The 22,347-nt window shown below is 51.9% G+C and overlaps 1 protein-coding gene across 6 annotated transcripts in view; it reads left to right on the top strand.

Moving 5' to 3' along the window:
• The window catches only part of PLCG2 (phospholipase C gamma 2), a 156,570-nt gene that overhangs the window by 109,096 nt on the left and 25,127 nt on the right, over nucleotides 1-22,347 (top strand). For 5 of the 6 annotated variants that reach the window (XM_058706654.1, XM_058706656.1, XM_058706659.1 and 2 more), the window contains exons 21-30: nucleotides 107-178; nucleotides 2,445-2,554; nucleotides 6,649-6,745; nucleotides 8,111-8,177; nucleotides 9,276-9,433; nucleotides 12,707-12,809; nucleotides 14,129-14,338; nucleotides 15,646-15,791; nucleotides 16,371-16,485; nucleotides 17,311-17,478. In XM_058706654.1, coding sequence (XP_058562637.1) covers nucleotides 107-178; nucleotides 2,445-2,554; nucleotides 6,649-6,745; nucleotides 8,111-8,177; nucleotides 9,276-9,433; nucleotides 12,707-12,809; nucleotides 14,129-14,338; nucleotides 15,646-15,791; nucleotides 16,371-16,485; nucleotides 17,311-17,478 — 1,246 coding nt within the window. The other variant, XM_058706660.1, reaches the window with a different exon arrangement.

Raw genomic sequence — 22,347 nt, forward strand, 5'->3', positions numbered from 1 at the left:
TGAGGTTTCAACCCTTGTGCCAGAGAGCTGCCTGGAACCCGTGTTTTGTGTCGGGCTGCCCCAGGAACTTGGATGCTTCCATTTGTTCCGCTCTGTTCTTTTCCAGGAACGAGATATCAACTCCCTCTATGACGTCAGCAGGATGTATGTGGATCCCAGTGAAATCAACCCGTCCATGGTATGGAGCCAGCCTTGTAATTCACACCATTACCGGGTCCCTGGCATGGCATGGGGTCCCCTCCCAGCTACAACAGGGCAAGGGAACATTTGGGCAAACTTCGCTTCCCGTCCCCACCCCCTTTTTTTTTTTGAGAAGAAATGATGATTGACAATGTGAAATCTAGTTTCCGGGAAGAGGTTAATAGAATTCTACCCAAAAGCAACAGCGCCTTGCTAAAATTCTGAGGTTTGATGAACCACCTTTGGGCCAAACAGCTTCTAATTAAAAATCTTTCAAATGTTGCTTGCTCACTGACTGAGCCCGTGGTGTTTATGAATTCCGTTTGGTTCAGTGACCCCTTTGCAGCGTGCACGTTATCTCCTGTTCCCACCCTGGCTGCTGTGTGATTTCACTCGGTGTAGCGGGGAGGGGGGCGGGTTTTTACTCTTGGCCCCCAGCCCCTCCTCGTTCTGGTTCCATCTCACATAGAGTTTGAGCCACAGAGGAAGAATGATGGCGAATTTTCTTTCGGGGCAGGGTTGGATATGGCACGCAGTACATGTCTTGCTAAGGAAAGGGCCCTGATGATGGGCTCTGTAGAAATCCAGAGACGAGCTTCTTTTCTTTCTTTTTTTTTTTTTAATTTATAATCTTTGGCCAATGCAAATCCTTTTCAGCAAGAAATGAAGGCTTGGAAGGATGTGGACACATGGGCTGTGTGTGAAATTATGAGAGGACTTTTATCGGGAAGAAGGCTTTGGTAATAAGAATGACATGACCTTGTGTCAGTCAGGTGTCGGGATGGTGGAGACTGTGGTAAACTGAGGAACTCACACCCCATCTCGAAGGCAGCTGTGCCCGTTGGCGCTTGATGGCTGCCTTTCCAGAGAGCAGGCCAGCTTTTCTGATTTCTCAAGGCACACCAATCATCCAGGTGCTTGATGTGAATTTGCCCCATTTTTAAATTTTAACCCAAGTTGCAGAGAAAATCATCCTATAAGTGAGGCAAGTAAAACACGACCGTGGCTGCATTTGATCGCCGACTGCCAGACTATGGCGAGCGCCTCAAAAAAAAATTACCGCTGTTATTATGATGGAAAACGGTTGAACAATTAAAAAAAAAAAAACCCACGCTGAAGATGAGGAAAATAATTAGCCCTGGTCTCACCCTCCTAACCCGGTCGCTGTCTGCATTCCTGGGTCTCTGCCCGCATGGAGACGTATTTTACAATCCCCACCACCCACACTTGCCATTTCTATTCTGCTCTGTTCCCTTGCTGCTTGTCCTGTGTGGATTTCTCCTTTGCTGATTTGCCTCGTGACTGTTCTGGCTCAAACTGGTAGGCCAGGTAATTGAGGTAAAATACATGGCTTGCGGTTTTGACTTAAAAAAAAAAAAAAAAGAATGGGTTTTTCATGCTGCAGAATGTTCTGGGTGGCTGTGCCGGTTTAGCTATGTCCCCGTCAGTGGCCGTGTACGTCATCTCTAGTCTTTGTCCTTCTAGTTAACACTAAAAGGAATGTCACCTGTGAGGCTTTGGGCATCTCTTTGCATCGTTTCCTTGGGAGGAGTTCTTGGAACTGGAAAGACTATATCAGTCGTAATAGGGGACGCGTCTGGGTGGATGGCCACATATCAAGCCTTGTTCTAAGCACTTGACAGCCCATTAATCCCATGCATCGGGTACAGTTTCTGTGCCCTCAGCATAGCTAGCAAGGTACAGAGCTGGAACGTGGCCCCAGGTGGTCTGGCTCGGGGGCATTTGCTCTTAGTCATTTTGTTGTGCCGTCTGCCAACCTGGTCACCTGATGGACAGCTTATTTCTCTCGTTCGTGGGGGGCCTGCCATGAGGCCTCCTCCTGCCCTCTGTCAGTCTGGAGACTGGCTCCTCGTGGAAGCCACTCTATGGCACCTCCCTTTGCCACTGGCTGCACCTTGGAGCCTGGCAGTGGCCTGGGAGGTTGATGGGGGAAAATGTGTCCTTACGTCCGCCTAGAACCCATGTTGCTTCTTACAGAAGACCAGCATGAACTATGGTCGTAACTGATTTATTTCTGAGCTCAGCCACTTAGCCGCTGGTTGACCTTGGGGGAGCCGGTCCTCATCCACACTCCCTGGTGACTTTGGGAGCTCCTTGGCAATGCATTACTAGCTCTTTGCCAGCAGATGGTGTTGTAACCTTGGACTGAAGCTCCCTGTTCCCTAAAGAGCAGAACCAACGCAGACCTCTCTCTCTGCTTGTGTCGCCCAGCCTGACCTTCTCCTTCTTGTTTTCCCTCAAAGCCTCAGAGGACCGTCAAAGCTCTGTATGACTACAAAGCCAAGCGAAACGATGAGCTGAGCTTCTGCCGTGGGGCCCTCATTCACAACGTCTCCAAGGAGCCCTGGGGCTGGTAAGACTGAGGGGGCTGGGCTGCTTGCTGGATGAACTTGACTTGTCCCTTCTTGCCAGTGAGACTCGGGTCCTGGCTGAGCTCTGACGCCCTTTCTCTGCTGTTCCGGGCTGGCTTTGACTCTTGTACCCTCCCTGGGAAGGTGGTTTGATACATGCTGTATTCAGAAAAGCAGATAAACCGCCATATTTCACATCATATTAAAGATTATTTTAGTTATAACAGCAGCGGCCACTTACCGAGCCCTTCCTCTGTGTCACTTGCTTTCATACATGGTCTCACCAGATTCTCATTACAACCCTCGGAGTTGACTGTGGGTCTCCCCACTTTACAGAGATGGCAAATGAGGCTTTCCAAGGTTGTACAGCTATTAAATAGTGCAGGTCCTTCCCACGACACAAGCCTGCGTATTCTTCTGAGTTCAGATTCTTCCGCTGATGCTTAGTCCTGTGCAGCGGCCCTACCCCCGACTGAAGCAGGGACGTTTTTAGGTCACAGATACCTGGGTATGCTGGGGCTCAATGACCTTTTCTCTCTTTTCACCTGGGGCAAAAATCGAAAAAAGTTGTGCTGCCCATCCATAAGTCCCTAGACAGGTGTTTTTGCAGGACTATTTTTCCCTTTAAGCGATAAGAACTTGTTTGTAACCACGAGCACCCCCAGGGACTCAATTCACAAGCGCAGCATCCTTTTGTCCCACAAGATAGCTGGACCTGACAGAGAAATCTGAATGGCAGCTTGATAGGAGTGCCTCTTTATGTCAGGAACCATCGTAAGCGCTTCATCTGAAATAACTCCTATAAACCCACACAGTGGCCCTGAGAGGTTCTGGTGTTACCCCTGCATCGTACACGTGAGGAAACTGTGAGGCACAGATAAATACAGTAACTTGTCCAGGGCCACACAGCAGGCTGAGATCTGAAGCCAGGCCTTCTGATTCCAGAGCCCCTACTCCTGACTTGACTCAGGTACTAAGTTCAGGGGTTTTCAAAGTTGTTTTCGTGTTGTTGCTTTGTTTTGCTTTTTGAGAATGCCCTCCTTTTAATTTTTTTTTATTTTTGAGAGAGAGAGGGAGACACAGAATCTGAAACAGGCTCCAGGCTCTGAGCTGTCAGAACAGAACCCGCCCGACACGGGCTCAAATTCACAAACGGCATGCTCATGACCTGAGCCAAAGTCTGATGCTTAACCGACTGAGCCACCTAGGAGCCTCGAGATGCCCTCTTTCTAATCCAAATCTTCCCTGGATCCCCAGCGTCAAAAAAAGGTTAACAACAGAGCGATCTGCTGAAGCTGGGGTTGGGGCTCAGCTCTCCCGTGTGGCCTCCCCACGGAGACCCTGGAGCTCCTCTGTGAGGCTCCCAGCCGCAGCTTGCCAGCCGTGTTGTGTACCCGCCTCTCCCTGAGGGGCACAGCCAGAACCCGGGTCTCTCCTGGGTCCACGATGCCCCTTTCTGCACCCTGCCTCTGTTGAGGTCCCCGTTCCGTTTGTGTGGGTGACTTGGACCAAGTAGCAGGTAGACCCCAGGGGACGTCTTTAAATCACACACTTTTCCATGCGAGGCACAGCTCTCCTGCCTTTGCACACGTCCAAGGTGGGGTGCTTGTCATTTCCAGGGCTCCTGAGGTGAACTGAGGTGCTGGTGTAAGTGGCATTGGTGAGGGGCTGTGGGTCAACTTTGTCTGGTGGCAATGGCACCACCTAGTGGGGTGTTGTCACTGTGCCACTCTCCTGTGCATCCTCCCAGCCTAGTTCCAAAATGGTGGGGGTTTTGTCCAAACTGGGATGCCTTTGAGAATGAAGGGAATGGGATTGTTAATAATGACCCCTGGGGGTGCCTGGCTGGCTCAGCTGATTAAGCATCCCACTCTTGATTTCAGCTCAGGTCATGATCTCACGGTTTGCAAAATCGAGCCCCGTGTTGGGCTCTGTGCTGGAAGTGTGGAGTCTGCTTGGGATGGTCTCTCTCTTAAAATAAATAATTTTTTAGAAAGTTTTTTTTTTTTTTTAAACAATTGTACCTCGACCACAGGTATGGCCTGCCTAGTTTGGGGCAAACAGTATTTTCAGTCACCCTGAATACAGCCAGTGTTTGCCTGAAATGGGTCTGGAGAAATGGAGGTGAGGTGGGTGTGTGGCAAACCTGTATTTCCACCAGGCCATGGGACGATCGGTCCTCCCTCTGCTTGGATTCAGGTCAACATTTACTAAGTGCTTCCCACCACCCCCGAGTACTGATTTGGTAAGATGGAGAAAGGTCTCACATAGTGGGGAAGACAGAGATAGAAGTTATATGAAAGGTGCACACTGCTTCCACAGCTGTGGGGACAGATGCCATGGAGCACAGAGGAAGAACACTCAGCCTAGGCGGCAGTCAGGGAAGGCTCCCTGGAAGAGGCATTCCTGAGCTGAGTCTTAAATGGTTAGTAGGCACAAGCTAGATATGAAGGGCGTGGACTGAGGCATGGAAGCTAGGCGGCATGGCAGGGACAGAAGGGTGGAGGTGACAGGTGGTCTGGGATGAGGGTCAACTTTGAGTCACAGACAGGAGTTAAGGTCCGAGAGTGCCTGCGGTCAGGTGAAAGAGTCTGGGCTTGATTCTGAAGACTTTGGCAGCTGTGGGTGTGGTGAGGTCAGAGATAGGTTCTGGAAAGAGCCTCCTGGCTGCAGAGTGTGCCTACAGGAGGACACTTGGAGGGAGTAGCCCTGCGTGCCTGGGCACTGCTTCGGGGGAGAATCTTGGAGGTGACCGCAGTTTAGTGGAGTTGAGACGCGTACAGAGATCAGTTATGTTCCTTGTTATCAGTGCCGTCAGAGGAGGCAAGAAGGTTGGGGGGGGGGTGGTATTTTAGCTGAGTAACAAGAACGTTATTTGAGCACTTACTGTATACTGGATGCTGTTAAAACTGCTCAGCATGTGCTTAGCCCTGTGGTTCCAATAAAGTCCTCTGAGGCTAGGGGGCAGCTGGGTGCCTTAGTGGGTTAAGCGCCCGACTTCGGCTCAGGTCACCATCTCAAGGTTTGTGAGTTGGAGCCCCAAGTCGGGCTCTGTGCTGACAGCTAGGAGCCTGGAGCTGCTTCGGGTTCTGTGTCTCCCCCGCCCCTCTCGCTCTCTCAAAAATAAATAAACCTTTAAAAAACATATATGAGGGGCGCCTGTGTGGCTCAGTCGGTTGAGTGCCCGACTTCGGCTCAGGTCACGATCTCGCTGTCCGTGAGTTCGAGCCCCAGGTCGGGCTCTGTGCTGACAGCTCAGAGCCTGGAGCCTGCTTCGGATTCTGTGTCTCCCTCCCTCTCTGCCCCTCCCCTGCTCATGTTCTCTCGCTCTGTCTCTCAAAAATAAACATAAAAAAAAATGCTCTGAGGGAGGCACTTGGATTATCTCCATTTTCCAGATGGAGAGTCTGGGGCACAGAGCACCTATGTAGTTGGCGGTGGAGCCGGAATGTGATGCCAGCCTGTAGGACTCCAGAACCTTCCTTACCCCGTCCTTATCCCTAAGTTCACAGCCCTCCCTGAAGTGGGGTTGGGAATGCTCTAGACTTGAGCTTTTGTCCCAAATGGCCTCTGACGTCCACGTGAAGCACTGAAACTTCTGGTGTCTTTGACCAAACGTTAGAATTCTATTGTAGGGAGGGCGCTGACCCTGTGCTCACTCACTGCTGTTTTAAAAAAAGCCGATGAGGGGCGCCTGGGTGGCGCAGTCGGTTAAGCGTCCGACTTCAGCCAGGTCACGATCTCGCGGTCCGTGAGTTCAAGCCCCGCATCAGGCTCTGGGCCGATGGCTCGGAGCCTGGAGCCTGTTTCCGATTCTGTGTCTCCCTCTCTCTCTGCCCCTCCCCCGTTCATGCTCTGTCTCTCTCTGTCCCAAAAATAAATAAAAAACGTTGGAAAAAAAAAAATAAATAAATAAAAAATAAAAAAATAAAAAAAGCCGATGACCCCTTTGAAATGTTCTGTTGTCACAGATAATGACCGCGGCCTCTGGTCGCTTGGCCACCTGCTGCCTCTCCCCAGCCGGCAGCTGGGGTCTGACCCACAGTGATTAACTCTGCCCCACGAAGGCCCTCTGATGCCCTCTGTTTTTCTCCAGGTGGAAAGGAGACTATGGGACCAGGATCCAGCAATACTTCCCATCCAACTATGTTGAGGACATTTCAACGGTCGATGTGGAAGAACTGGAAAAGCAGGTGAGTCTGGACTGTCACACAGGGACCCCTGCGGACCCAGCTTCTCAGCAATCCGGGGAGCCGTCTCCGTGGGTTCCCGTCACACATGCTGCTGTGTGGTCCCTGTGGAGCACCGGAACAGGGATGACGGGGTGACAGGGAAGTCGGGATTGTCCCCTGAGTTGTTGGGGGTGAAAGTCACTGTGACAAGCCTGTCATGTTTTAATCAGGTTGTGCCGGGCTGGAAGGCTTTGCATATGCAGGACAGGTCCCTCCGGAGTGAAAATGGCCAAACGGGGAATTTGTCCTTTGCTTAAAGCAGCTTGCAAATGAAACACATTTAGTTTGGTCGCCAGACATTCGGGACGTGCTTGGTGTGAGTAAGCAGGTGGTCTTGAGTGGCAGTGAATTGAGGCCCTCGTGGTGACACTGCCAACCTGGTGTCTGTCCCCCAGCCTCCTCTTGCCCCGAAGGCCTAAAGAACATCCGCTGTCAGGTGACAACACTGGGCCGAGGAAGGATTTGTCGTAATGAGCACCTTAAGGCCTTTCCAAGCCCAAGGAACTTCCTCAGGGAGTTGGGGCATTCTGGGAGGGCTGCACAGAGTAATGTGCGTTTGAGTGTTAGAAGTCCAGTTGGAGATCAGTAGCAGGACAGGCAGAAGGGAAACCGGGCAGGAGGCACAGCCTCACGGAAGGTGTGGTGGTGGGAACGTGGCTGTGTCCGGCACGCCGGGCCTGTGGCAGGGATGTGACCCCTTACCACGTCTGTCCCGTGTGGCCCTTACCCCCCAGTCGGCCTTGGCCTGGTGGGGTGGGGGCGGGCCTTACAAGCAGGGGGCAGATGCAGGTCTGCTAGCTGTCCTGAGACCCAGACGTTCTCTGTCGCACGTGGACCCTGGGATACAGAGAACGTGTGGTGGGAGGGGGAGCTGGAAGGCTGGCCGGGGCCTGGACGGCCCTTCAGACAGATCTCAGAGTGCGGCCATTGCTCCCCGAGGACCTGAGAAGCCACGGAAGGCTCTCGAGCTGGGCTCCGGGAGGCTGGACGGTCCCCTTTCACAGCCACGTCTGAATGCGCGTCTAGGACGTTGTCTTGGAACCAGACCCAGCGCGATGCTTCCAGACCCGTTCCGGAATTCAGACGGCTTGTTTTTACAGATTGGAAAATGAACTGGCGGACCTGCTGGCACCCGCTCACGGCTGAGTCCCCGTCAGCAGCGTGCTTCATTATTTAGCGCTCTCCCCACGGGTGGATCCTGTAATGAAAATGCATTTTAAAGAGTTCTGCAGGCGGTGTCTCTGCTAAACGGTGCGCTTTGGAAACTGGTTGTCTTTTTATTATTCCCGTTAAGAGTAACTTGAGTTATGTCTTGTTTCCTCACAGATTATTGAAGACAATCCCTTAGGGTCTCTTTGCAGAGGAATACTGGATCTCAACACCTATAACGTCGGTACGTGCACACACGGTCTTAGCGTGGATCGCCACCCAAGTCCCCCACGGCCCCGCCTCGGAAGAGCCCCAGGCGGGGAGGCGGCTGCAGTCCATCCAGCCGTTAGCTGGGCACAGGACACGGAGTCCGTGTTCCTACTCCCAGAGGAGGAGCCCACGCCCGTCACTGACCGTGGGACCCGGCTGAGGTCCTACGGCCAGCTAAGAGATGAGGCGGGGCAGGGCGCTCACCTACACTGCCGTTAGGCCATCTGCCTTACGTTTGCAGAGCACAGGGGGATGGCCCCGGGTTTATCCAGAGGGAGCTTGGAGCAGGGTCTGCTTTGAGCCTCAGCGCTGCCATTACCAGCTCTGTGCCCCTCCATGCGTTACTTCCCCATCAATGCCTCTCTGTCCTCTCCTGCCACATACATAGAAGAGTGGTACCCCCAAAAGGGTGGGATGAGGATTAAGAGACGGCACATGTAATGTGCTTTAGGATGTTACCTGGCACAGAAGACCTCAGACAGCTCAGCCAGTGAGGTTACTGAGCAGATAATTTCTCCTCTCATGGCCTTAATTTTCTTTCTAGAAAATACTTTCTCTGCAGAGAGCGTCTGTCGCATGCCTGTCTCCTAGCTTCTGGTGGCTCCTGGAGATCTTTGGCACCCCTTGGCTTGTGGCTGCACCATTCCAATGTCTGCCTCTGTCTTCAGGGGCCGTCTTTCCTGTGTCTGTGTCTCAATTTTCCCTCTCCTACCTCTGGTAAGGACGTTAGTTGTTGTATTTAGAAATCCTAACTCCAGAGTGATTTCCTCTCAGGATCCTTAAGTACATCTGCGAAGATCCTTTATTTCCAAGTCAGGTCACATTTGCAGGTACGGGGGCTTAGGGTGCAGACAGAACTCCTGGGAGAACGCCGCTCGGCCTGCTGTGTATCCCAGGCTGTGATGTAGGTAAAGAGGCCAGACCCCGCCCACCCTAAGGCAGATGCCCCGGTCCACGCTGACCACAGCTGGGGCAGTGGCACTTTGGCTGGGTTCGTGAGAGAGGCGGCTTGGGCCGCGTGCCGTCTGGCCTTCCGGGAGGCTGCTCAAGACTTCGTTATTCTCTCCCAAAGTGAAAGCCCCGCAGGGGAAAAACCAGAAGGCGTTTGTGTTCATCCTGGAGCCCAAGAAGCAAGGCGACCCTCCGGTGGAGTTTGCCACAGACAGGGTCGAGGAGCTCTTTGAGTGGTTTCAGAGCATCCGGGAGATCACCTGGAAGATGGACACCAAGGTAGGTGCTTGGCTCATCTGGGCTCCCTCTGCGGAGGCTGGGTCGGGTCTTCCCTTTGAGGGAAGACTTGCTGGGGCTGGGGGCTGGTTTGGGCCATAGGAGTGCCCACCATCATGGAGGGGAAAGGGCCATTGGTGGTCTCCGGGAAAGCTGGGTCTCGTTCGAACCCTCAGCAGGCCGGGCGTGTGTGGAGCCGTAACTGGATATTTGGGGCCTGGCTGGCCCTATCTGAACGAGAAAGTACGGTGTTCCTCATTTTGAATGTTCTCTTGTTTGTCAATACCGTTCGGCACGGCCTGGGTCCTCCCCCATAGGAGGCATTTCCTGAGCTCAGGCCCCTGGACCCATAGTGGCCCCTTGTGCTCAACACTACCCCCTTCTGTCCCTCTGCAAGTTTGTTTTCTTGTGGAGGAACCTGGGCTCCAGATAGAAGTAGACCTTTCAGCATTTATCCTAACTGGAGCCCTCTTGTTAGGCTGGAGGTGTTTTGAGAAGGGCCACGTTCTGAGTGAGAACAGGAGGTTGAGAATTAGGCAGGGCTGGACCCACATTTCTCTAGGCCTTAGTTTTCTTATCTGTCAGATGAGCCCAGTCCCTCAGTCACAAGATGAGGGAGGGATGAAATGAGATGATGCATGAAGAGCAGTGGGTCCCGGGGTTGACACACAGCAGACCTCAGGGAACAGTCCTTCAGCATCACTCTGTCCTACCACGAAGACATGGGACACTTGCTGTATCTTGGAGGATGGACCAAGTACCATCCATTCTTTCTTGTGGCCACAGACCTGGGAAGAAATTGTAGGGTTCCCACGTGCCCAGTTGTTTCTAAGGCAGATACTGACCCAAAGGACCGATTTCTAAGCTCTGCCAGGACTCTGTGGGTCCCTGTGATGCCTGGTTACAGTTGATGAGTCTCCTTCTCCCATGTACTGGGAGCGTCACCCCCCTAGTGGCCCGGTCTTTCCTTGTGCTCGAGTCTAGTCAGGGACTAGAGGCTTGTCACTCCATCACCAGGCACTTGGGATGAGCCCCGAGCTTGTGGCCAACACGGCTACTCCTGCTTTTGTTGCTGGGGGGCGTCCCTTCTGCCCTCCGGTGCCTCTGATGTGGAACTCAGATGAGTTCTTCCGATCTTGTACAGCTGTCCCCCATCCTGGGTAAATGGTGGTCATCGTGATCGTACGGCACCGTTAGTATGTGATGTTGGCGTCCTGAGCATCTTCTAGTCTTTGGGTCCCTCCCCACCCCCAGCCTGGCCAGGAGTGGAGAAAACACTAGCGGGAGACGGTGAGCAGCTGTGCCCTGCAGCCCTCAGGCCCCCGAGTCCCCTACGGCACGGATGGATTGTGGGGTACATCCTGGCCCTCTCCCCTGCTTTTAGTGGTGAAAAATGCAGAGTTACTTGAAGGCTCTCTGTCCTCACATGAAGGTTTCTGAAATCAAGCCTGGCTCTTCAAGGCTCCTGTTCTCTGCCTTTGATCTACATTCCTCCTTAATTGGATTTTACGTCTGCTAATTCTCATTATGATGTGGGAAGGTTAAGAAAACAGCAGTCAGCAGAAACCACTGCATCCCTCCCTTCTCCCCAGCTGCCCCGGCGGCGCTGGGGAAACCAATACGATGAATGCTCAGCTCACTGCCGGGGGCTCCTCGCCCCAGCCCTATGGTCATGTCTGTCCCTGACACCCTGCTCAGGGCTCTGCGATTTCACGGTGGATGGCAAAAGACCGGGCACGGACTAGGGAAGCTGTGCCTTCAGGTTCTCAGAGAGCCCAGTGGGTGCAGCCTACAGGTCTGGAGAGTAATTGTTACACAATTTTGATGCAGCAATGGGTCTTTGGTCTTGAATGGACATCATTTTCTGCTGAGGTTGGGAAAAAGTGACACCCATGGCTTGTCATCGCTCTGTGCTTTGTGAGGCAGTTTCTGTAATTCGAGACAGGCGTGGCATGCCTCACCCACCCTTGTCTGATGTGATTCTGTGGTCACTGGGGAGGCGGGGCGGGGGGGCACTCTGGTCCCACTGGTCGTTTCCCATACCCCTGGTGGGGTGCAAAGGGTTCTTTGCTTAAGTCTCAGTACTCTAGAAGGGGACTCCTCTGGTTAGCCTCCTTTTATTGTTGTGGAAACTGAGGCACAGAGAGACTATACGATGTGCTCAGTGGCCATGACCAGTCAACGGAGGGCCAACTTGTGAACCAGTGTCTGGTTCCAGTTCCTGCTGTTACACCAGGTGCTTTTCAGCCTCTCACCACATCACCCCTGGTCACCTGAATACTTGCTACCCACACATGTGTCTGTGGGGACAGGGGTGGGCACTGCTGGTGAATGGCACCATCCCTGTCCTCATCCTGGCTGGAGTTATCCAGGAAGACTTCCAGGAGCAGGCATGCTTGAGGTGGAGTGTGGAAGGAGAGATCTCATGGAGTGGCAGAGGAAGGATGGGGGGAGGTACAGGGTGAGGAGCAGGAGGTCCTTGCTGTGGTTCAGAGGGACTGGGGAGGTGAACTCTGGGGCCCTTTAAAAAAGATGACAGAGAAGGGACGGGGTGAGGCCCAGTGCATAAGCATCTGGTCTTGTCACCGCCCCGCCGTGGAGGCCACTCAACCTCTGTATACTTCGGTTTCTTTGCAAAATGGACACCACTCCCCCTCTTGGGGCAGATGGAGGTTACCTTCAGCAACTGCCCCCCTGCACTTAGCGTGCGATGCCTGAAGCTGAGTGGCCCCAGTTTTCGCCTGCATCTAATTTTCTCTCAAGGCTCCCCCTTTGTCATTGCAAGAAAGGGTCAGAATTTGGTGAGACGGGAGAGAGTTGGCTGGTGTGGGGGGAGGCAGGCACTCATCCTTGTGCACGTGGAGACGGACTGGACAGTGCGGCCTCCAGGGGGACAATGGCACGGGGAGGGGCACGTCACAGGGACAAGGGTGTGAGGACAGCAAGTTCTAACCAGGATGTACTGCACCCATGAGAACACGGGCTTGGAGAGCTTTGCTGGGGTGGCTTTAGGGGAATGGATGGGGCAGGAGCCTGAGAGCAGAGGGTGGAGGAGAGTGCCGACAAAAGGGAGCCCCCCTCCCACCCCGTCCTGTGCCCAGAGACTGAGCTGGACCCCAATCCTGGGTGGAAACAACTTAGCAACGTTGGAGGGCAGGGCAAAGGAAAGCATCCAACTGTACTAAAGATCTGAGTGTGGAGGGGCACCCGGGAGGACAAGGGGGGCCAGGGCAGTGGGGAAGCTTCCGGGCTGACGCCAGGGGCTGGCTCCGACAGGAGAACAACATGAAGTACTGGGAGAAGAACCAGTCCATCGCCATCGAGCTCTCGGACCTGGTAGTCTACTGCAAGCCGACCAGCAAGACCAAGGACAATTTAGGTACCGTCTCCTCTGACCCTGCCTCCTCCCTTGGCTGAACACCCTGGTTTCCTTTTTTAAGTCAGGTGCTGTCAGAAGACAAAGTGAGAGAGGTCCATTGCTCCTTCTCACGTGCTCTCAGAGCATGCAGCCAAAACAGGCCCTTCGGGTACCTTCAGGAGGAAAACCCTCTCTGAGGGTGGATTCGTCTCCCACTGTTGGTCCAACAAGTTAGGACAGACTTGGTGGTTAAAAGCAACACCTATTTGTTAACTCACAGTCCTGCAGGTCAGAGGTCCAACATCAGTGTCAACTGGGCTGAAGTCCAGGTGCTAGCAGGGCCCTGTTCGTCCAGAAGTTCAAGGGGAGAATCCAGGACTTGCCTCTTGTGGTGGCTGCTAGCATTCCTGGGCTTGTGGCCAAACCTCCCCAATCTCCCTATTATATGGACCCTATATTGAGAGGCCTGATGATCCCCTCAACTTTCAAGCTCTCTAATTGAATCACACCCACAAAGTCCCTTTGCCAGATATATTACAAAGTCACAGGCCCCAGGGATAAGGACCTGGATGCCTTTGGGGGCCATTCAGCTGGCCACAGAAGGATTCAGATAACAATCTTCTCACAGTCGCCAAGGGAGCAAGTTCTCTGACCTATTAAAATCCCGTTCATTTTATCTTCCCCCTTTCTTTGATCTCAAGAATCTGAGTCCAGGACCGAGGACCAGAGGAACAGCACTAACCCCAGTTAACTGGTCCAAGAACTTGCTCCCCAGGAGGGTCCCTGGGCACCTCCACCTGCAGGGAAGGGTAGCAGAGCTCAGAACCAGACTCGGCCAGACTCCGCGTGTTGATGGGCTGGCCACCACCGTAGTTACACGTTTCTGTCCTGTTCTTTCTCCCCTTCCGGGCACCCCCTCCTGGCACCTCCCTGCCTGCAGGCAGCTGACTCTCCCTCCTCCACGGTGCCTGGTTCCCTCGTCTTGGGTCCACGACCTCTTGGCTGAGGAAACCACATCCTCAGATGTTGTCCTACCGTTGATTACTGCGGCCACTCCCTACTGCCCCCCTTTCTGTAACCATACCACCTTTGTGTTTTCTTGTACAAGGCTGCTGGTGGTTTTAAACAAGAAGTAAGTTACACCAATCGAGACTAGAAGGTAGGGGGGAACTCTGGGACCCATACCAGTACTGGTTATGGAAATGGCATCATAACCACTTGACTGTCTTGGCCTTGAGGTTCCTGGTTTTGGTTTACATCCTGTGTATCCAGCTGTTGTACCAAACGTTAAGAAAATGCACGAGGCACAGGATAAACTGGGACTCCCTCTCTGTGTGCAGAAAACCCCGACTTCCGAGAAATCCGCTCCTTCGTGGAGACGAAGGCTGACAGTGTCGTCAGACAGAAACCGGTCGACCTCCTCAAGTACAATCAGAAGGGCCTGACCCGTGTCTACCCGAAGGGACAGAGGGTGGACTCCTCCAACTACGACCCCTTTCGCCTCTGGCTGTGTGGCTCCCAGATGGTGGCACTCAACTTCCAGACTCCAGGTAAAGGAGCAGGGATGGTCGCATCATTCCAGGCTCGGTCCGCTGGGGCCACCAGTGTGACATGCTATCCTAGAAGGCACGAGTGGTCCCAGGAACTGTCCAGGTTCAACCAGCACGCTAGCGTGAGGCCCATCAGCTGAATGGAGCCATGACAGGGGCAGTGGACACTTGTCATTGCAGAGACAGATGCTGAGCAGGGAGGCTTAAGTGAGAAAGGAAATACTTGAGGTCATGTAATGAAAAGGTCTAGGCGTTGAGACAGCTTCAGGCACAGCTGCATGCAGGTGCTCTGTGGCTGTCTTTAGTGAACTCTTCTCTGGCCCATCCTTTGTTGAGCGTTTCATGCTCAGACTCTTACAGAGATACTCCGTGCTGAGAGAAACCCACATGCTAAACTTTTTTCCGCAAATGGTAGCAGAAATCACAGTGCTGTGCTCTTTTATTGACAGAGCTATTCACCAGGAGTCTCCTTTATGTTGTTTTTATGCCTGCGTAGGGGGGTTCCATTGAATGGATCCCTCATCTACTCAACTGGTGCCCCCATGGAGGCGCACTGAGGTCCTCTCCCTCATTACAGACAGCCCTGACTTCTGTAACCTTCTGTGAGCACCACTTCCCAGATGGCGGAGCCCTTCGGTGGCACGGAATTCTCAGAAGTACAGGCTAGGTCCTACAGCATTGGCATGTGGACCAACCTTTCCAGAGGAAACCCAGTGAACACCCAAGTCCAGCAACGCCTGAGCTCAGACACCTCACCAGGCCGCCCTCCAGAGGGACTGGGGGGGGTCGCAAATTGAGAAAACGTTTGAATACACCTTTTCACTGAAACTTCAGCTCAGTTTTATCTAACTTTTCAATCTTTGCCAGTACGACGGTCACGTTATACTGAGCGCTTACCTTAGGCGTAACGTGAACCATGTTTTTACTAAGTGTTTTCTTTTTGCGAACTGTCCCTGTTTCTCGAACAGGGCGTAGGTATTTATAGTACGCATTATCAGATTGCTTTCATGTGTGGATCTTCCCCTGTCATTTGAATTAGAACGATTTCTCTTTCTGCAACAGGTCTTAAGTGAAATTTTAAAATTAACCCCAATGCTTTTCTAAGAAATCTTCAGCGTTGAGTAGGTGTTTTACTGTCATACTTAGGATGGTATTCACCAGTCGGGACCTTTTTTGAAACGCATATTTTAACCACTGCCTGAAATTATTTTTGGAGAGAGCTAAAATGACGCCCCACCCAGTGCCTCGGGCCCAAGAGGTGGCCTCGTCCTGCCTCACTCACAGCTGCCCTTCCCTTGCTTTCCCAGACAAGTACATGCAGATGAATCAAGCCTTGTTCTCACTCAACGGGCGGACAGGCTACGTTCTGCAGCCCGAGAGCATGAGGACGGAGAAGTACGACCCCATGCCACCCGAATCCCAGCGGAAGATTTTGATGACTCTGACAGTCAAGGTAACTCAGGCCTCTGCCCAGTGACACCTGTCATCTTGTGTAAACCACCAACACCCAGTCACTGTTTCAGCTTCTAAATTATGGCACACCCACGGGTTGTAGGGAGGGGACTTGGTCACCACCCCAGGTCTCCTGGGGGTGAGGTAGGAGGTCCATCTCTTACTGGGCTCAGCAGGTGGTCTCATAAGGAAGGAAAAAAATGAAGCATATGTAATGAAAAAGTCTTTTTTTTTTTTTTTTAAAGAATACCACTTTCTCCCCTCTCCTTTCCTGGGATGTCTCTGTAGGTTCTCCCTGGGCACAGGGACGATGCATTTCTGTGCTCAGGAGGTTCATGAGAATGATGGCCTGGGGGATCCGATCCTGGCTTCTCCCTAACACCTGTTCTCCAGCCCCATTTTCCCAACCACTGCAGAGGCTTGTTAGGGTTTCAGTGAAGAAACTGTGGCTGGCTTGGACCTCATCTGGTCTGACTGTAGAACCCAGACTGAGCCCCGTGCGACGCCACCCATATAGAACTTGTCCGTGCTTCCCAGGATGGATCGGGGAGAACTGCAGCTTTTACCTTTGGTGCCCTAGGTTCTCGGGGCTCGCCATCTCCCCAAACTTGGCCGAAGCATCGCATGTCCCTTTGTGGAGGTGGAAATCTGTGGGGCTGAATATGACAACAACAAGTTTAAGACCACAGTTGTGAGTAAGTTGCATCACGTTCCTATTGTCCACATCTTCCCTTTCATCCCCTGTGCCCGCTACAGTTCAGCTCGGGGAAGTGGGGATACACAGGGCACTGTGATTAACTAGGTGGGCTGGTACCCAATGCCGTGTTTCTTTGTGTTGGGAGTCCTGGGCCAGCCCCCTATGCAATGATGCCGGGGTGCTCCCCTTTGGGCAATACCCCCCCTCCCTGCCCACTTTATCTACACAGTTAGGCTTGTGTCCAAGGCTAAGGGACAGAGACACAGAGGGTGTGGCTAACCCAGAGGCTGCAGCCTAACATGGGTGATCTTATCCTTCAGAGGGAAGGGAGGCCCAGAGAAATGCTTGCTTGCTCTTCCAGTGGAAGCCAGGAACTGTCAATTTTTAAGGCCTGGGCTCACTGGCCCTGGTAAGACAGCCCGATGAACTCACGTGTGTACCTGTGACATTGGCATTTCTCAGGGGGTGACAGCCAGGAGGCTGGTTCACAAGACCCCCCTCCCTCACCAGATGTGGAGTGTGGCTCTTCCCTCTGTGATCTCTTCCACATGGACCTGTTCCTGCTGTCCTGCCCCTTCCATACCCGGGGGAGCTGAGATCATTGCTGTAGCAAGGGGGTGTGGTCTCTTCTCTCTGCTCTCCAAATACCAGACCTCAGAGCAGCTTTACCAGAAGTGCTTCTGGGAAGAAAATATTTCTTAGATCTTCGCATAGATATGTTTACAGGATGCTAAGGAGATTCAGAGCTGACAGATAGAGAGGCAGTTTTACCAGGAGGGGGCAGGTTGAATGGGGCCTCAGCTGAGCCTTGATCTCCTTCCAGATGACAATGGCCTAAGCCCCGTTTGGGCTCCAACACAGGAGAAGGTGACCTTTGAAATTTATGACCCAAACCTCGCGTTTCTGCGCTTTGTGGTCTACGAGGAAGATATGTTCAGTGATCCTAACTTCCTCGCTCATGCCACTTACCCCATCAAAGGAATCAAATCAGGTAAGACGTTTAAAAAAAAATTTTTTTTTTTAATGTTTGAGAGAGAGCGAGCGAGAGCCGGGGAGGGGAAGAGAGAGAGGGAGACACAGTATCCGAAGCAGGCTCCAGGCTCTGAGCTGTGAGCCCAGAGCCCCATGGGGGGCTCAGACCCATGAACCGTGAGATCACGTCCTGAGCCGAAGTCAGATGCTCAACCGACTGAGCCACCCAGTCGCCCTGAAGATGTTTTAGTTGAGATGGTCGGTTTGGGCTAGCATCATTTTTGGTCTGTGCTGCTGGCTTTAGAAAGAACCAAAAAGCACGCCTCCTGGTTTCTATTAAATTGTTGCCAAACTGATTGGGTGGCTCGGACCGCTGACCATGTGGCTGTTACCATGGGGACAGCCTCCATTTGGCACAGAGACCAGGGAAGGTGGGGAGGCTGGGCCCCTTCACGGTCCGGCCTGTGTGCAAAGTTGGATTATTGGGGAATTGCCCATCTAGTAGTGTAGTTTGATTTCATTCTGAAAGGCTAGGGGCTTAGGGTGAGGGCAGCTCCTGCCCTCCCCCAGGCTCGCACTGCACTCTGGGGGGGAAGAAAAAGGCCCTGAGCAGCTGTGAGCTATGCTCTCAACTCTGCCTCTTCCTGAGGCTTAGAGAGTCCCCAGGAGACAGACTTCTCCCACTGCTACCACTTTCTTCTATGCTGAGCCAAACTCCTTCGTGCCTCTTGAAGGGTCTTATGGGGTCTGCCTGTGACCAAGCCAAGCTGGGACATGTGACCAGCTCTTAAGAACTAGGAAATGGAGTCCCATTACCGCCCCCCCCCCCAACCTGGGGAGGGGGTTCAGAGCTTCATGCTGCTCTGTAAAGGTGGCTCTTCTTGTAGACAGTTTCTCTGCTCTCCTGCTGGACTTGCTATGTAATGTTTGACAAATAGTCCCTCGTTCCATGTGGAATTCCCTTTGCCCCCTTCCTCGGTATTTCTCAGGCATGTGACAGAAGACCCTAGATCCTTCTGGAGTCCTCATGAGGTCACGGTTCCCCAAGGATCCCAAGGTTTCAAGGATTCCAAACTTGAAACATATCAGATATTCCCTCAGTTTCTACCTTTCTTAGCATCATAAATCGGATCATTTCCGGCGCCGGGCCCTTGCCCAGCTGGGGCATGTGGTGGAAAATGCAGGTTCCTGGGCCCATCCCGGGGTGCTCCGACTCCCCTGGGGTGGGGCCCCGAAGTTGCACGTTCAGGGAGCTCCTCAGGTGGCACCTGGAAAGGACTGAGCTTGGCTGCCTATCTTATCACCCAGGAAACAAATTCCGAAGCAAAGGAGTAGATCAAATCCGAACTTAGAAACCATGTCTTCATACTTTCCTCTAAGTCCCTGGCATCTGATATTCGACATCCCCTCTTGCTTAGCGAGCCCACACTGTAAACTACTTTAAACCCGGCAGTCAAGGTGCAATTTTGTAATGTGCCCTTTACCTAAGGGTTAGGATGGACTTCTTTTTACAGTAACCGTTTGCTTGTTCCTAACCCACCTCCCCCTGGACCCATCCTGCACAGACAGGGTTGTGATGTCATGGAGAGAGGTCAGAGTTAGTGAACCTTCCCTTCCCAGCCACTAAACAGTATCAATTAATCTAGAAAATTCTATGACTTAGCCTGGAGGTTTAAATTTTTTTTTTAATGTTTATTTATTTTTGAGACAGAGACAGAGCACGAACGGGGGAGGGTCAGAGAGAGAGGGAGACACAGAATCTGAAACAGGCTCCAGGTTCTGAGCTGTCAGCACAGAGCCCGACGCGGGGCTCGAACTCACGGACCGCGAGATCATGACCTGAGCTGAAGTCGGACACTTAACCGACTGAGCCACCCAGGCGCCCCAGCCTGGGGGTTTAAAACACAAATAGCAGTATGTCAGGGATGATGAAAGAACGGAGCCTTCCCCTGCTCCCTTGTGGGGTCCAGTGACCTCTGGCACATTCATGTCCCAGGGAGGCATGAAGTGAACAATCCCTTTGTGCATCAGGGGCCTTCTGAACTCAGAAATAGACTCTGCCCGTTGTCATTAGGGATGCACTTAAGCTTTTGAGCCAGATGGAGCACAGGAAGGAAGCAAAACAGCGTTTATTGTGCTTTGTGCCTTAAACTCTCTAATCCTCGCAGCAGTCCCGTGAAAGAGGTTTTGTCCTCTCTGCTTCTTAAGCATGAGCACTTTAGGGCCCGGAGCTGTTCACTGACTTGCTCAAGGTCACACACCTGTAGGACCAGAACTGGGATGCAGACCCAGGAGTGACTTCCTTCCTCCTCTGCAGGCCTCCCCTACTCCTAATAAGCCAAAATTCTGAGCCTGCCTCAGATCATGTCTCCGGTTTCCTGTGTATCTATGGCGACAGCCAAGCCGACAAGGACAAAACAGCACCACACTGTTTCTTGGTGAAACTGGGCAACACCTTTCCACCCTAACCCCAAGATGCATGAAGGCTGCTCAGGAAATGAGACCTGGGCATTGAAAGGGGGGGGGGCGGTGGCGTGGGCATAGGGCACGCCCCCTCCCAATCTGGAGGCACATGTACTCTAAACAGAATGGCACCACCCGCTCATTGGAGTGCAGGGGCGACCCGATAGCCTTCCCCATACCCGGAAGCTGTCAGCAGCCCAGGACGTTCTGACAGTCGATCAACACCCAGACAGATTTCTTCCACATTGTCCACAGATCAGCTCTATTTCAGGCCCCACCCCAGCCTTCCAGTTAGAGTCTGCATTTAATAAGATTCCCATAACATTAAAGCTGGAGGGGGTCCAGGCTGGACTGTAGGAATTCTGTGGGTAGCCAGGAAAAAAACAGACCAGCAAACCAACAACAACAACAAAAGGAATCACATCACCTAGAAGCAGAGACTAGGTCAGAACACTTCACTATTCATGGAAAGCAACGTCCCCAAAATCCTGCAAGGAAAAGTGTCACCTGAGAGTTTTATACTCAAACTGTCACTCAATTATAAAAAAGAATGGATGCATTCAAATATGTGCCATTTGAGGATTATATGTCCCATGAGGTTTTTTGAAAATGAGAGGACAAATTAAGCCAACAAAAACCCTGATAGAGGGACGTGTGGGTGGCTCATTTGGCGTCTTCCTGCAGAGGAGGAAGTCAGGCGTCTGACTCTTGGTTTCTCCTCAGGTCATGATCTCATGGTTTGTGAGTTCGAGCCCCACGTCAGGCTCCACCCTGACAGAGCTGAACCTGCTTGGGATTCTTTCCCTCTCCTCTGCTCCCTCTCCCTCTCAAAATAAATAAATAAGCTTAAAAAAACTGATAGGGAAGATCAGTCAAAAGGAGGGGAGCACTGGACATTTAAAATTTACACACAGTGAAATGCACAAATTTTAAATCCTAAGAACACTGTAAACCAGTTTCGAGCGCCAGTCCATGAGACACATGCGGACGCATTCAGGGGAAGTATACAGTTGTATATATATTTCCAAGTAAGATGAAGACACCTGTGTGCTAGATGCAGGGATGGCTAAGTGTGATAAAACAAAAAGAGTAAAAGGTGAACGGGAGGATGTAGGTGATGGGTGTACAAGTGGCCCTTGTAATAGGATTTTAGCTTTGCTGTAACCAAGTCTCCCTCTGTGCAAGAATTATGGTTACAAAATGCAACACAAATACAGTTGAACAGCGTGGGGGTTGGGGACGTCGTTCTGTCGAGCAGTCAAAAATCCACATATGACCTTTGACCCCCCCAAACCTAACTACTAATAGCCTATTGCTGACTGGAAGCCTTACCGATAACAAAGTCAACACATACTTTGTATTTTATACTGTATTCTTAAGGTAGAGAAAAGACCCCGTTAAGAAAGTTACAAGAGGGGAGCATGGGTGGCTTAGTCAGTTAAGCGTCAGACTTTGGCTCAGGTCACAATGTCACAGCTCGTGAGTTCGAGCCCCGCATCAGGCTCTGTGTGGACAGCTCAGAGCCTGGAGCCTCTTCAGATTTTTTATCTTTCTCTCTCTCGGCCCCTTTCCCGCTCATACTCTGTCTCTCTCTCAAAAACAAACATTAAAAAAAATAAAGTTATAAGAAAATACATTTACAGTACTGTACATTTTGAAAAAAACCTGCATATAAGTGGACCCTTGCAGCTGGAACCCACGTTGTTCAGGGGTCAGCTGTATTATTTAGACGCTTGTCCTGTAAAGCTGATAAAATTAAGGGGACGAAGGAGAGGGAGGGTATAGGCTTGCATGACCTCATCAACAGTGGGAAGCGAGAGAGAGAGAGAGGAATCCTATGGTACCTTTAAACATTCTCCAAGAGAAATAATAATAATCACACAAGCCAGAAACCTGAATGGTGGAAGACACCGAGGAAGTAGAGGGAGTGCCCCAATGTAGGCATTGCTTGTCCTGGAGAATCGGGTAGAGTGCAAATAAAAGCTTTCCAGGCAAACCAGGACCACAATGTGAACCTCCAAGGTAGCGTAAATGGAAGCTGTAAGGTTCGGAACCGCTTAGGTTAGGGTATGATCGGTAGTGATTTTAAAGCAACTCAAGACCGTAGACTATGTCGGGAAGATACCGTTCAGAGTGGCTTCTTCTGGGGGCAGCTGGGTGGCTCATTGGGTTAAGTGTCTGACTCGATCTCAGCTCAGGTCTTGATCTTAGGGTTGAGTTCAAGCTCCACGTTGGGCTCCACATGGGGCATGAAACCTGCTTAAAAAAGTGCGCCTTCTAGAATAAGGGGTTATGAGGGGGGTAGGAACGAGAGTTTAATTTTTAGTATGTATTTGTTCTTACTAAAACAAGACGACAGATCAACCTTTGAGATGTCTTTTTTTTTTTTTTTTTTTGAGATGTGTTGTCTTAAACATTACCTAAT

The sequence above is a fragment of the Neofelis nebulosa genome, chromosome 17 (genome assembly GCF_028018385.1).
Source record: "Neofelis nebulosa isolate mNeoNeb1 chromosome 17, mNeoNeb1.pri, whole genome shotgun sequence".
Taxonomy (NCBI): Eukaryota; Metazoa; Chordata; class Mammalia; order Carnivora; family Felidae; genus Neofelis; species Neofelis nebulosa.